A 14,290-nucleotide genomic window follows, 5' to 3' on the forward strand; every position below is an offset into this window, starting at 1 on the left:
TAATTGATTAACTTATAAAATACATCATCGAATTCACATCATGTTAATCAATTATGTACTTTAATTTCAGTGTTATCTTAAACCTTTTTATTGTACCTCATAATAATCAACAATTATAAATTCTACAAAAACACATCCATATAACTTAATTTGAGTTTATCAAATTTACAAATAATAGTAAGTAAATTGGCAAAAAAAAAAAAAAAGAAAGAAAGAAAGAAAGAAAGAAATTTTTACTAATTTTCGTCTAAGTTATTTTGTTTGTTTTATTATTATTATTATTTTCTTTAAAAGGAAATTATTATCATAAAAGAAATTGAAGCTTTTTAAGCAATAGCGACATGCTAAATAATTAAAAGAAATACTCGAACATTCTATAGAATATATATTTAATTAGGTGAAAAAGCCATTTCTTAAAGTTTTTATTATTATTATTTTTGCTGCATACCACAAAGTATTTTTTTTTGTTTTCCCTTCATATTTCCAAAGCATTTTAAAGGTACCTTTTAGTTTTTTCTCTCTTTTTTTTCTTCAAATTCTTATAGAGCATATTTACTATTCACAAAGGTCAACCAATTAATCCTCTAAAATAAGAATCCAAATTAAAGATGTCATTATACGTAAGAAGAGCAATGGATTCCATCAACCTTTCTTTTCCATCCTTTAAAATAAGTAATAAATAAAACAATTTTCTAAAATTAGGATTTGAAATAATATATATTAGTCACAAAATTTCAAGAAATTTATCATTGGAAAATATTTGTATTTTAGGAAATTTTCTTTTAGAATTCCATAAACAGTTTTTAAAATTCAAATTGATTTTCTTTTCCATCAATAATTGGGATATTATTATGGATCAAATAATGGAGATAAATAAATAAATTATACAACAAGATAATTGTTAACTAGAAAGTTTGAAGTCTTTCCTCACACGTAAACAATTAATAGTAACCCATGACCCAAAAGCATGTAAGGAATTTGGAAACCAATCGACCAAAACTTTTCAAAGTTAGTCACAAACTGATTTAATCATCTCTACGTCCCAACTAATCTAATTCATTTTTGATAGGGACATAATTCATTTTTGATTGCGACATATTACCAAACCACCAATAGTTATTGTTTAAAAGTAGTTTTATTTAATTTACCAACTTATATAGTTGTAGTTCAACTTATTAAAACATGTTTTATTCATAAAGTTAAATATGTATTGATTTAAGTAAGTTTCCATCTTTTTAAAATCTAAAGAGAGGTTTGTTGTTTTGCAAAAATGGATGCATGAAAGTATGTCAATAAGTTGTTTTTCCCCCCTTTGAAGTTTGGGTTTCACACTGCAAATATTTGAACCTGTGGCTGGTAATCGATATCACGATCGAATTTACATGGTTTCTTGTTTTTGGCTGTTGCTAACCACAGAACCGAAGGACACGTCAAGGTTTGTACACAACCGATCTTGTTCAAGAGAGGTCGTTACCATTTCGACTTCATAGCTGACACAAGCTTAGTATTTTCCATCAGCACAAACCACAAGGTTCTTTTTTTTCTTGAGAAGATAATTCAAGGGAAGGGAAAATTTTGATGTACCAGTTATGTACAACCTAATCACTGTTATAGTGTTCTATGAGCTTCAGACGAACGACGTCCTTCGAGCCTTTTCCATTCCCGTCTCCACTCTAAATAAGAGTCGATTCTCACTTCCATGATACATCTATACAAGAGGGGGTTGCTATGGTTGTCATCAGCATGCACGAGCCTCCGGTATGGGTAGACGCTTAATAAGAGATCCAGTACTTCCATGAACTATCAAAGAGGAAAAGAGGCAGGACAACCTTGCTATCATCGGCTTTGACTTACCCATCCAAGGGACTACTGCAAGGTCTCTACCCGCACTGTCGATGCAAGTACCATGATATCCTTCTAAATCATCTTTCGTAATGAGGACTGCATCTCCTCCTGAGAGTGAGCTAGAACATGTAACGGGTCCACGGTTGCTGTATTCTTGAACAGCCTGTGCGTTATGAGACCATAATGAAAACCAAAAATCAAACCCAGAATGAAATTACATTATAAATCACAAGTAATTAACTACAACAAAAGTTATCCCAAAAGCTTGTCACAGAACACATCCACTTGGCCATGGAACTTACCAACCTATAGATCTGAAAACAACAAATGGTGGAACTATAAACTATGTGATTTTCACAAGCTTCTGATCTAAAAGAGTTTATGTTCGAGAGCAATTTCTTTTACCTCCCACTGTGAGGGGGCGAGCAACACGCGTGGTCTTCTAGAACGCACGTAGTCCAGTGCAGCAGATGGGGTCATGTGCTTATATTTGACCTGAAATTTTTAAAAAAGTAAATCAACACAATCTCGATTGTTTGTACAAGATGAAAACGCTAGGTATCTCAAAAGTTCATTTCTTCTTCATTTATCACACAATTGTACAATGGTTCTGCAAAGAAGGGTACATGATATTACCAAATAGCAAAGCACAATGGTTGTGCTCCTTCCTCGTCCTGCTTTACAATGGACGTATGTCGTTTTACCAGATGATGCATTTCCTGAAAATAAAATAAAATGTATAAAATCATAGCACACATATTGGAAGAAACAGAGCAACAAGTGACGTTACAAAAGTTACAGATAAGAAAACAACTCACTGTGAATAAAGTCAACAGCTCGGCTAATATCAGAAAACTTAGGAGCAAAACAATAATCCCTCGTCGGGATCTTTAAGTGATCGATTCCATGGCGCTGCAAAACATTCAATAGTCAGTCAACTAGTAGAACTCTCATGATTCCAAAAAAAATCAATGTTCAATCTTATAGGAAAGGAACAGGTCTGACATAGAAAGAAGTTCATTCAAAGTCCTCTGGCTATTCAAAACAAGAAAACTCAGCTCCCTTCAATTGAATCAGATAATAGTATCCAGTTTCAATTCAGTGAACAACACAATTTTTGGAGTTCCGAGTACAAGAAAATATATGAAAACAAGCAAATAAAGAAGAAGCATGACTCACATAATACAAGGAAGATGGAACTAGAGTTTCATAAGGTTCATTGAGAGTGATAACACCACCGACACCAAGCTTCTTCAATCTTGGCACGTCTTTGGGGAAGGGCACTGCACCCAGCAAAAGAAACTGGGAAGACAAAACAAAGCCGTTGAAATTAACAATACAAAACACAATGGAAAATTATTGATCATAATGCAGAGATAAATCCGTAACAGAAATTACATAAACAAAAACAAACAAATCAATTTAGTTTCTAGAAATCTATAGTTGTATATACCCTGATCATCAAATTCATCAGACTCTGACTATCAAATTCATCATAAAACAATCAAAGCCGCATAGTGTGGACATAATAATCAGATATAAAATTAACTTTGTTGTCCTGAAAAATTACTCCAACCTCAAAAGTCAAACAAGTTCAAATTAATACAAGCAAGAAGATAAATCTAGGGAGACATTTCAACTCCGATGAAAAAAAATTCTTAAGCAGTTCAATCAGAATAGATAGAACAAAATCAAAACAAAAAAATTCCAACCAACCTGATCAACTTCATCCCACCATCTAAATTCAGCTTCCATTTTGTTCCGAAGCACGTTATACAAAAGGGTAGGGTAAAACAAGATTCGAGCCCCAGCACCAACCAAAGCTCTTTTGGCATCGACTTTCACAATCTGACCACTACCGATTTTTTCATTTTGCCGATCATTTCCAGCCTCTTCCAATTCAACGATCTTCATCCCACAAATCCCAGAAAGAAAACCCAATACCCAGATGAAAAAATCGAAAACCCAGATCAGAAAATCCAAAATCCAATGAATTGGGGGAAAAATCAAAGCGAAACCTCAGGAAAAATGAAAGGAGTACAGGAAGATTGAGGGAAAAGGGGGTATGGGATTGGAAAGCGAAAGAAATTGAAATTAGAAAATTAAAGAGAGATGAAGAGTGAGAGAATCTGTAAAGTTAGAATGAATCGAGCGGAGAGAAAGGTGAGATGAAAATGGAATGATCCATAGGGAATGCGAATTATAAGGAAACTGAATAGTCAATGAAGAAGAAGGTTTTTATCCGAACACACCCAATTCAACTTTTTTTCTCAATTCAGAATCGATTCTAAATTCTTCCCCCAATTTCCTTTGACGTGACGTGGCATACGTACATTCTAGGTTTAAACATATTATTATTATTATTATTATTTCAATTAAATTGCAATTTTAGTTATTATAGTTTACAAAAACAAAATTATTACCCAATCATATCCACTAAATTTAAATCTCATCATAAATATTTTAACCTTTTTATAAAACTTAATTTTAAAAAATAAAGAAAATGGATAACCCTACGAATCTTAGTAATTCGAAATTAATTTCCTGTCGATAGTGATTGAATGATAATAATAATTTTCTTTAATTCAAGTCTGTGTGAACATATTCTCATATTTCATTAATTAGTAGAGACTATTTCGTTTTTAAAATAAAATCAAATATATTATTTTATAATTTATTGATATATTATTTTAGGATTACTTCTCACTTAAGTTTCAACATCTTCTTACTAATTAATGTATATCTCTTATGTCCATATACCGAATAATAGATGATAAGTTCAATTTTATTTTTAGTCTTCAACTCAATTTTGTAATAGTTAATTAAGTTTTCAACTTTAATAACTAACTATATATATCATTTACAATAATTAATTTAATTTTTATTGTAAAAATAATAATAATAAAATCAATCCTCAATTTTTATTAATCATTTAATCTTTATATTACTATAAAACTTGTATGCATAAGAAAGTGAATGGAATCTTCCCCAATTATGATTAACTTTATTACAGATTTGAACGTGTGTATATATATATTAATTGTGTTGTTATCAACTAAAATTCAAAAACTAAATTGTTTAATTTCACAAAACATATTAGTTTTTGATGGGTACTTATCAAGGATATTATAGACCAAATATTTATATTATTGTATACCTAAGATTTAAACAATCACATATAACTAGTAAAGGGAAACAAATCAAAGACATTATAAACAAATGTGTATAAAGTTGTATAAGTAATGGACTAGCTGTCAAAGTTTAAACTAAACTTGAATGAAAGACCAACTAATTTATTTTAGAAATTGAGACGAATTAAAATATGGAGGATTATTTAAAGTAACAAAAATGAGCATATACATATATTATATACTTTAGATAAGTTTGTTATTTAAAAAGGACATATATTTATCATATTTCCAAATCAAACCACCCCCATATGGTCACTATCTTCATTAATAATAATAGATAAAATTGATATGGGAAATCTAACAAAGCTTTCCACTAAGACTATAAAATAAAGTTTTTATATCTTTTTCTTGTTTTCTTTCTTTTTCTTTTTTATAGATAAGAAGCTAAAAAGATAAATAAAGTTAAAAGGGGAAAAAGTGTCCATGGTGAAGAAAAAAATGTGGGGAAAATACCAAATTCTCAAAGGGGTTTTTTCTTTTTTTTTTTTTCCTTAATAAAAACACCAAGTTTTCTATTTTATATCTATATTTCTAGAATCAATTCCATTATGTAATTTGTTTGTGGTTGTAATTTAACAGAAATATAACCCACAAATTTTTAACGAATATAGGTTATTGTACCTCAAAGTAGTATTGAAACTTATAACTTATTTTCTACTTTCATAATCAATATTAATTATGAGACAACAAATGATAGAATTTGTAAAAAATAGGAAATAGCAATTAAATTAAAAGGATAGCCTTTTTGTTCCATGAATTAAGTAATTATATAATATTGAAACATTTAAATGATCTCTCATCCCACAAGAATTAGGCCATAGTTTTACCTAATAGTCCAATGTGACATGAAATTAAACTTGTGGCCCAAAAAGAGGCTAGGATGAAGTGTGTGTAAGCCCATTTGGTTTAGATACACAAAGGGGTTTATGTATAAAAGAACCAATTTCAATTTCTACTTGTGGTGGAAACCTACTATTTTACATTCAATTATGGAAGTTTTGAAAAGTTTCTTCAACGATATATATATATATAATGAATGAGGCTAAAACTTTGCAAATGCAATTTGGAAGATATTCATCTAAATAATTTTTTTTGGACAATGTAAGTCGGCTACTCATGTCGTTATAATAGCTTCTCATGTCAAATCATTGTTTTGGTGACTTTATAGAAACCAACTTCCATCTATGTATTACACCATTCAATCAAATTATTTGGTGTACTAAAAAAAAAGTGTGGTTATTATACAACTTGTGGATCTTGTGGCTACTGAATATTCATCCATACGTTCAAACTTATATTACTACAATCAATTTCTTTAAAATAGATTTAAAGAGAAACAAAATTAAGAACTAGGAAAAATTAAATCTTTTTTGTTTTTAGAAATCAGACTTAAACTAAGATCTATTAACTATTGATCACATGATAAATAAATACATAAAGTAACATTATTGATGGATTATAGATAAATTATTTGACAATTAACCCTTATTTGATTAATTCGTTAAATTAACTATTATTTATAATTTTGATTGTGTTAATCAGAATAGCATTTCAAATGTTATTTTAAAAGCATTTATGAAAACATATATTAAATAATGATGATACATTAATATAAAAATAAAAATAGGTCTAGTAGGGTTTTGGAGAACTGTCCCATCTCTCAAATTGAAATGTTTTAGTTGGACAGAAATCAATGGACATTAGTGGCATACAGAGAAGATGAACAATGGCAAGAAGTCAAGAAGAGGAATAGTATATATATAAACATCATATATAATAATGCCTTACCACAAAAATCAAAGTAGTCCTAAAAATGATGAAATTATTATATCTTAACTATTATAATTTATGAGTTATAATAATTTATGTTTCAAATTAATGACTATTTTAATTTATATTGAAAAATAGTAAATGTTATAATAAAGAGAAAATGAGATGATGAAATACAGAAAAAAAATACGATATGGAGAAAGAGGGATTTAAAATAGTAACGATATTATTATTATATAGTTAATAGTAGCTTATAATAATTGAGTGCACCCACTTGATGTGTTGAGTGTTGAAAGTTCAAACACTCTCTAAATGATTAAAAGAAAAGAAAGAAAAAACTTAGATCTTATATATGTGTTTGCTCGATTAGGATGAAGGCTTTGTGTACAATCGGTTTTTATACATCTCTACACATACATTAACTACATTAACCATGATACTTACAACTCACTTTGTCATTATATTAAAAAGTAATTATGAGACTAAATACCAGCAATCTATTAATTAATTAGGGAAAAACTCTAAAACCCTAATACAAAATAACAAAAACTAACTTAAAAACCAAATTCTCTCTATCAACTTTTCTTGTGTACATACATACATATATATATATATATATACATTTTGTTTCTTTAATTCAATCATTGATTTGTTGAATTTATAGGAAACATAGAGATTGATAGATGGAAATTGGAATGTGGGTAATAATAAAGTCTCATTTGGTATCTAAGTATGGCTAGCTTATATTGGTGCTCCATCAATGGCTTCCACTATATACTTTTTATTGAGTGTTTACCGAATTTCTTTCATTCACACTTCCATTGTACTTAAGCCTGCCTTTTCTTTTTTATGGGTGCAAGACGACGCCTGATTTCTTCATTCATTTTCACACAACACAAGCTTGAGCTTTCATTCCAGTGGGAGACACATCTCATCATTACTCTCAACTTCTTTGAGTATGATACAAGTTTTTGCTTTTAGTTTACTTTTTTTATATAGTTCATTATTCTAATATGTTAAATGATCGATGGTCAAATCTTAACGTCTTGTTTGCTAAAATGAGTATAGTTTTCAACCATAATTGACATATACTTATTTCTTCAATGTCAAAAGTTTTCAAAGTGTTTCTCATCCTAGAAAGAAGCTTAAGTTTTAAAACATTAACCTTATGAACAAAATATCTCTCAAGGTATGAATGAATTTCCTGGCATAAGACTAGGGGTTGTAAGATACATATTTGTATCAAATACATAAATATATATAGTTCTTAGAAACTTGAGTGTGGATATATTTTGTTTGTGTGTTTTTTATTTGTAAGTTTTAATATACAAATAAATTTAAATGGTAAAGTACTTAAGAGTTGATTGGAGCTACACGTATTGACAACTCGCCTAATGGCTCAACTAAAATTTAACATATGTGATAAACATTTTTAAAAAATTAGTTGAGTAAGATAAGTTTCTTATATTTATCTAGACAGCTCATCACAATTATTAATGAATTAAGCTCAGTTTGAAAATATATTTATGTTTTATAATTTACTATATATATTTTTTTTATCAAATATAGACTTGACTTATTAACTTGAGTATTCACAAAGTGGATATATGTAGGGGTGATCATCGTTTAGTCGGAGTGTGTGTTTTTTATACAAAAGTAACATCGAATCGACCATAGTTGGTTTAGTAAATGTTCAAACTAACCTTAATATCGATGAGTAAGAGTCTTGGTTTTTGTCTTTTTGTCGGGTCAGTTTAACATGCACTTAAAAATACTTTTTGAAAATTCTCGATTTGAAACTTTTTAAAACCAACCCCGACTAACCCTTGTCGTTTTCCAACATATCGACTTTGGTTTGGTCGGTCGATTTGGTTTTTCGATGTATTGGCTCATCTCTAGATGTATGAGTCAAATGAATCGATTTTAATCCAAATAAAATTTTGGAATATAACTTAAACACTAGTTTAAAAAACAAAAATTTTAATTTTAATAATATGTGTCTACTTAAATAATAATAATGGATGAAACATGTCCCTACATATATATATATTACATGATAACTTATTCAAATCGCAAATGCATAGTACAATCATTCTTTGCACAATCCAAAAAGTATACACACACAAACACAAGATTTCCCACTTTAAACTTCATACATAAGTCAAGATGTTTAGTATGGAAAGGAAAAATCAACGAATGAGATCACAAATGCACAAATCTCAATGAAAAAAATCTTTACATTTATCTTCCACGAGACAGAGTAGGTTATTATGGTAGAAAGATCAATCGGCGTTGTCATATCTCTCTTAAATGCATCGTGTTGAACTCTAAATAAAAGATAAATGGAGTTAGTATCATTGTCAACTTAAGTCGTTTAAACATACATAATTGATTGAGTTAAAAATTTGAACTTCCACAGTACGTGTTGTTAAACTCTAAAAGAAGAAAAGATGGAACGGAACGGAACGAGTGTGATCTATATAGATTATAGAATATAGAAATAAAAACTTGTAATTTATGGATGACGTTGTGAAGCAGTGTAATTAAGATTACCAAAGCAAGAGATATGATCATGTCACACCTGAGCTCAACCATTTGAAGAGATGTCATAAAGAAACAGTTGAGTGTGATTCTGTCTTTATTTAGACAAATAAAAGATGACTTTTGTATTGAGTGAGTTTTGGCAGAGCCATCAAATATCCAATGGCTATTCTTATTCTCAATTTACCTAACTTCCTTTGAACATTAATAAACAGAAAAAACACAAAACATTACTCCTCATTTCAAACCATCCCTCTTTCAAGTTTGAAAAAGAGAGAGAGAAGATGCTCACAAAAAGTTAGTATCTAAAGGAAAAGGGAAAGTCCTCATTATAAACCCAAGGAGATAGAGAAGTGTTCTTCAAGTTAGGACCTCCATTGTTAACCATTCTCAAGTTTTTTCTTTTTCTTTCTATCTTCAATGCTGAAACCGAAACAAATGATATCAAACTCATGGTGAGTGTATAGAACTTAAAAAATGGAGTGTTGGGTTTTTTTGGGTCTTTTTTTAAGTGGTTTAATTCTTCCTACTGGAGCTGTTATCGGCGGGGTAAGTGGCCGAGTTGGTTTCAGCTTTGGTGGTGGCGGAGGCAGTGGTGGAAATGGTATTTGGATCGGTGGTGGAGGGGGAAACACTCCGAATCCGACTCCAACTCCAACTCCAACTCCGAATCCATTATTAGAGACTGTTCTAAACAGAGCATACACTGTTCTTCAGACATGGAAATCTGCCATTTCCGATGACCCAACTGGAATGTTAACCACGTGGGTTGGCTCCGATGTATGTTCTTACCAAGGAATCTTTTGTACACGTCTAAATTCCGGCCAAATGTCCATCACTGGAATCGATTTCAACGGCAAAAATCTCAGAGGAACCCTCATCAAGGAGCTGGCTCTTCTCAACGATCTGACCCTCATTCACTTAAACAGCAACAGATTTTACGGCATCGTTCCGGTGACATTCAGGCAACTCGTACGCCTTCAAGAACTCGATCTCAGCAACAATAATTTCTCCGGTGGATTCCCATCAGCCACTCTCTACATACCAAATCTCAGGTATTTGGACCTCAGATTCAACTCCTTTACCGGCGGAATTCCGGAAAGCTTGTTTTACATGGGATTAGACGCCATTTTCCTCAACGATAACCAATTCGCCGGCGAAATCCCACAAAACCTCGGAAATTCGCCGGCGTCTGTGATAAATTTAGCAAATAATAACTTCACCGGAGCAATCCCGGCGAGTTTTGGGTACATGGGTCCAAGATTGAAGGAAATTCTGTTTCTAAACAACCAATTAAGCGGTTGCATTCCTCAAGGAGTTGGGTTCTTAACAGATATTCAAGTTTTGGATTTCAGCTCCAACAAATTGTTCGGTCATCTTCCTGATACAATCTCTTGTATGAACCAAGTGGAGATTTTGAATCTTGCCCACAACCAATTATCCGGCGTCGTTTCCGATTTGGTCTGTTCTTTAAGAAGCCTCATACATCTATCCGTAGCAGACAATTTCTTCTCCGGGTTCAACCAGCAGTGCCGTAATCTCTTCGGCGGGTTCGATCTGTCGTTCAATTGCATTCCCGGAGTAACTCTTCAGCGGCCGTCACCAGAATGTTCTGTAATTCCGGGAATTGGGTTGAACTGTTTTCGGGTTCCGGTGATTCCCCGGCCATTGGTTTGTGGACGGATAGTTGAAACACCGACGCCGTAAGGGAAGAAGGAGGTGGAAGGGAAGCCGGTGGGTAGGTGATTGATTAAATGGTAATAACTATACGGATTCTTTTTTGGGAGAGGGAGAATTGAATGTAAAACTTTTTCACATTTAATTCTTCATGGAAACAGTACTATCTGAAGATTTTTAATGGTGTAGATTTATGTACAAGAACATGACTATCAAATCTCTCGTTTAATTACTCATATATTTTTAGCCTACATTTTCATCCAATCTTTCACCTACTTTACTTTTGTTGTTATTGTTATTACATCACAATTATCTCAAATTTTAACATATTTCTTAACTCTTATTCGATCTTTCTTTTGTACTTTGATTCTAGTTATTGAAATTATATATATGAAGTATGAGCTACCCTCGTCCATGGTATGGAAATTGTTATTGATTTTGTTGTTATTATAGTGAATGTTTGATAAGTGGATAATGTGGCTTTAAATATGGCAGATGTTGGATCACATGGGTTGCCCTACGACTAAATAACCATTTTGAAAGTTGATTGATTAAAATGTTTTTTCAAATTTTGAAAATCTTGAGGATAATAATATATTTTTGTTATATATAATTTATACCAATATTTTTTGGACTTTATGAGATGTAAATACTATGTTAAATAAACATAAACATGGAGGTTGAAATAAAATAAAAAAGAGTTATTATGATAAGCAAAGGAAAAGTTGTAATGATCAAGTTTATGGAATGTAATACATTGGATTAGGGAGTTTGAATGATTGATTAGGGAGAGCAAAGCCAATCAAATCACTCCATTGATCTCCTAAGCTTCCTTGGATTATATAACCTTCTTTAACTAATTCACCTCTTTTCTCCGATTTGTATACTGCAGCTTTCTTTCCCTCATCTGCAGCTCCTCTAGTTTCATCATTTTTTCCCCAGAGGATGAACAAAAAACAAGTTTAATCATAATAAGACTTCATCCCAAGATTAAATTTAACATTAAGATAATGCAAGTAAGTTTAACAAATTAATCCAAACCTGAAGATAAGCTTGTCCCAACCAAAATAGCCAGCTTCAAGAAGGTTTCGTTGTGTGACATTTCTTTGAGATTCTCCTCGTCCAGTCAGAAGAAAAATCTTGAACCCAAGGTGTTTGAGCTTTTTGTATAATCTCAAACTCATTGGCAATGGAGGAGCCAAACCCTTATTCACCCACTCATTGAATGCTGTATTATTATAAGCTTCAGACCTACACAGTTTCCATAACATAACATTAAAAAAAAAAAAAGTATCAGAAAACAACAAACTGCACAGAACAGCAACATCAGTCCCCCCTCCTTTTAAGTACTTTTTCATAACTCCAAAAATAGAAAAATCACAGATTAACCCAAAACCTTAATTAAGTTAATTATATATCCAACAACAGATAGTTCTTTTGGAATCTAGGCATGGGGGGAAACATAAACAAAGCACATCAAAGGGCAGCCTTATTCAATAATATTTGTAGGGCTTAGGCCTTTTAGTCAAATAACCACATGACACTACACCCACCCCATACCCCCACCTCTTTTTTTTTTCTACTTTTAATCATTTTGTTTCCAATTCTCAAAAAAAATATCACCTTCCTCTTAGATATTTTTATTTAGTTTACATTTGATAATCTTTAAAATTTCGAAAGATTATATATATAAAATTATAATAAATTACATTAAAACCTTACCCGTATCCATTAACTCTATAATATGGCAAATTGGAAAGCAGTGTCTCATCCACATCAAAAACCCAAGCATTCCTCCCCTTGTCCTTTCTGTTGAATTTGACCGAATTAGCAAAGCTCAACGAGTAATTCACCACCGTTCGAGAGTCCGATAGATATCTATCACTGTTGAAATAGTCTCGGACGAATGCAATGCACGTCCCTGGAACAGACTTCCACGATCCTGCTGCATTCACTTCCACAGCAAACTTCCAGCTCTCGCATCTTGGGTTGCTCTTGGCTCGGACAATGTGTTTTCCGGGGTACGTTCGTAGCATTGCAGTCGAAGAGTTGGTGGTGGAGATGGTGGCAGCTGTGATAACAAAATTAAGAAGAAGAAGGAGGGAGAGAAATGAGGGAGGAGAAGCCATGGGGTGTAGAATAAAATGTGAATTACAAGTGGGAGAGAGGAAGAGAGTGGAAATTTATTGTTTTCTTTTTTGTAGGAAAATAAAAATCTATTAATTTGAAATAAAAATTATTCATTCATTCAACGTTTACCAATAATTTCTCTTTTGAAATAGTTCTTTTTTTCTTGTACAACTTGAAAAAATGGGAAAGTTAGAAAAAATATTTAGGGTGTTTGTGGAATGGGTTGGTTCAAAGTACTTTTTACACTCAACCCCAATTATTGTTCACGTTGTAAATGTATTTAACTAAAATAATTTTTATTAAAAAAATAAACTAATTCAATACCATCGTACATTTGGTTCGGGTTGGTTCGAGTTATTAATCCATGTCATTTATTTAAAATTGTATTCTAAAATCAAGTAAAATATTAATTTATATGTAATTATTTTTATATATTGTGTAATTTTAGTCCTATTAGGACATATTTAAAAATAAATAGGATTTTATCAATGTCACTAATAGTTGATAATTTGCTATTTTATCAAATTTGTTATTTTTGACAATTCTTCAAAGTTATTTTTAGGAGTGGTTGGAAAATAAATTGTCCAAAAGCACAAGTAATATATGAAGCTAAGTAAATATATGTATATATAACTATATTATAAGTAAAAAAAGAAGAATATACATTTTAACAATAAATGAATAAATACAAATCTTAAAGCTAAATGCACCATCGGGGATAAATGATAGCATACTATCACAATTTTTATTCAAATTCAATCATTTTGATTTTTTGTAGAGTACGTAGGTAAAATTTTTTAGTTCACGAGAATATAGAAAAATTTTCATATTCAATTCATTCATCGTGTGATACGTAACACAATCAATATATAGTTTTAAGAAAAGAGCGGAAATACTAATACTAATCTAGAATCTAATTGTCACATTTAACAACAGTTTTAAACAAAGTACAATTATCCTTTAAGAAAACTTAAAATAAAATTGCTAAGACTGTTTTAGTTAGTCTCTTTTGCTAATTCAAGATAATCATGTAACAAGTATAGTTTAAATTGATATATCAAATATGTACTATCGATATTTTGAAGTTATAAGTTCGATTATTCCATTCACAAAATGGAAAAAATCACTCAATTGAA

The 14,290-nt window shown here is 31.1% G+C and overlaps 3 protein-coding genes across 3 annotated transcripts; 1 reads left to right on the forward strand and 2 right to left on the reverse strand.

Moving 5' to 3' along the window:
* Positions 1-1,275: 1,275 nt before the first annotated feature.
* LOC101220751 (putative dual specificity protein phosphatase DSP8) lies at positions 1,276-4,088 on the reverse strand. Its single transcript, XM_004140985.3, has 6 exons — positions 3,562-4,088; positions 3,025-3,147; positions 2,664-2,757; positions 2,482-2,564; positions 2,251-2,340; positions 1,276-2,008 (listed from the first exon to the last, which is right to left on the reverse strand). Exons 1-6 carry the CDS (start codon positions 3,757-3,759, stop codon positions 1,739-1,741), a joined length of 858 nt encoding a protein of 285 aa, XP_004141033.1. The 5' UTR covers positions 3,760-4,088; the 3' UTR covers positions 1,276-1,738.
* A 5,463-nt stretch (positions 4,089-9,551) lies between these two features.
* On the forward strand, positions 9,552-11,288 carry LOC101220509 (leucine-rich repeat extensin-like protein 4). Its single transcript, XM_004140984.3, has one exon. It carries the CDS (start codon positions 9,825-9,827, stop codon positions 11,052-11,054), a length of 1,230 nt encoding a protein of 409 aa, XP_004141032.1. The 5' UTR covers positions 9,552-9,824; the 3' UTR covers positions 11,055-11,288.
* Positions 11,289-11,704: 416 nt separating this feature from the next.
* LOC101220282 (acid phosphatase 1) lies at positions 11,705-13,257 on the reverse strand. Its single transcript, XM_004140983.3, has 3 exons — positions 12,747-13,257; positions 12,066-12,275; positions 11,705-11,942 (listed from the first exon to the last, which is right to left on the reverse strand). Exons 1-3 carry the CDS (start codon positions 13,151-13,153, stop codon positions 11,765-11,767), a joined length of 795 nt encoding a protein of 264 aa, XP_004141031.1. The 5' UTR covers positions 13,154-13,257; the 3' UTR covers positions 11,705-11,764.
* Positions 13,258-14,290: the final 1,033 nt, after the last annotated feature.

The sequence above is a fragment of the Cucumis sativus genome, chromosome 2 (genome assembly GCF_000004075.3).
Source record: "Cucumis sativus cultivar 9930 chromosome 2, Cucumber_9930_V3, whole genome shotgun sequence".
NCBI classification, from domain to species: Eukaryota; Viridiplantae; Streptophyta; class Magnoliopsida; order Cucurbitales; family Cucurbitaceae; genus Cucumis; species Cucumis sativus.

Bases quoted from the DNA above. Each gene is read 5' to 3' on its own strand.
- LOC101220509 (XM_004140984.3), top strand. From the start codon at position 9,825: ATGGAGTGTTGGGTTTTTTTGGGTCTTTTTTTAAGTGGTTTAATTCTT.
- LOC101220282 (XM_004140983.3), bottom strand. From the start codon at position 13,153: ATGGCTTCTCCTCCCTCATTTCTCTCCCTCCTTCTTCTTCTTAATTTT. The intron at 12,276-12,746 runs GTAAGGTTTTAA...GAAACTGTGTAG, and splicing joins TATAGAGTTAATGGATACGG to GTCTGAAGCTTATAATAATA. The intron at 11,943-12,065 runs GTTTGGATTAAT...TGATGAAACTAG, and splicing joins TGGGACAAGCTTATCTTCAG to AGGAGCTGCAGATGAGGGAA.
- LOC101220751 (XM_004140985.3), bottom strand. From the start codon at position 3,759: ATGAAGATCGTTGAATTGGAAGAGGCTGGAAATGATCGGCAAAATGAA. The intron at 3,148-3,561 runs GTTGGTTGGAAT...TTGTCTTCCCAG, and splicing joins GGTGGGATGAAGTTGATCAG to TTTCTTTTGCTGGGTGCAGT. The intron at 2,341-2,481 runs GTAATATCATGT...TAAAAATTTCAG, and splicing joins CCATTGTGCTTTGCTATTTG to GTCAAATATAAGCACATGAC.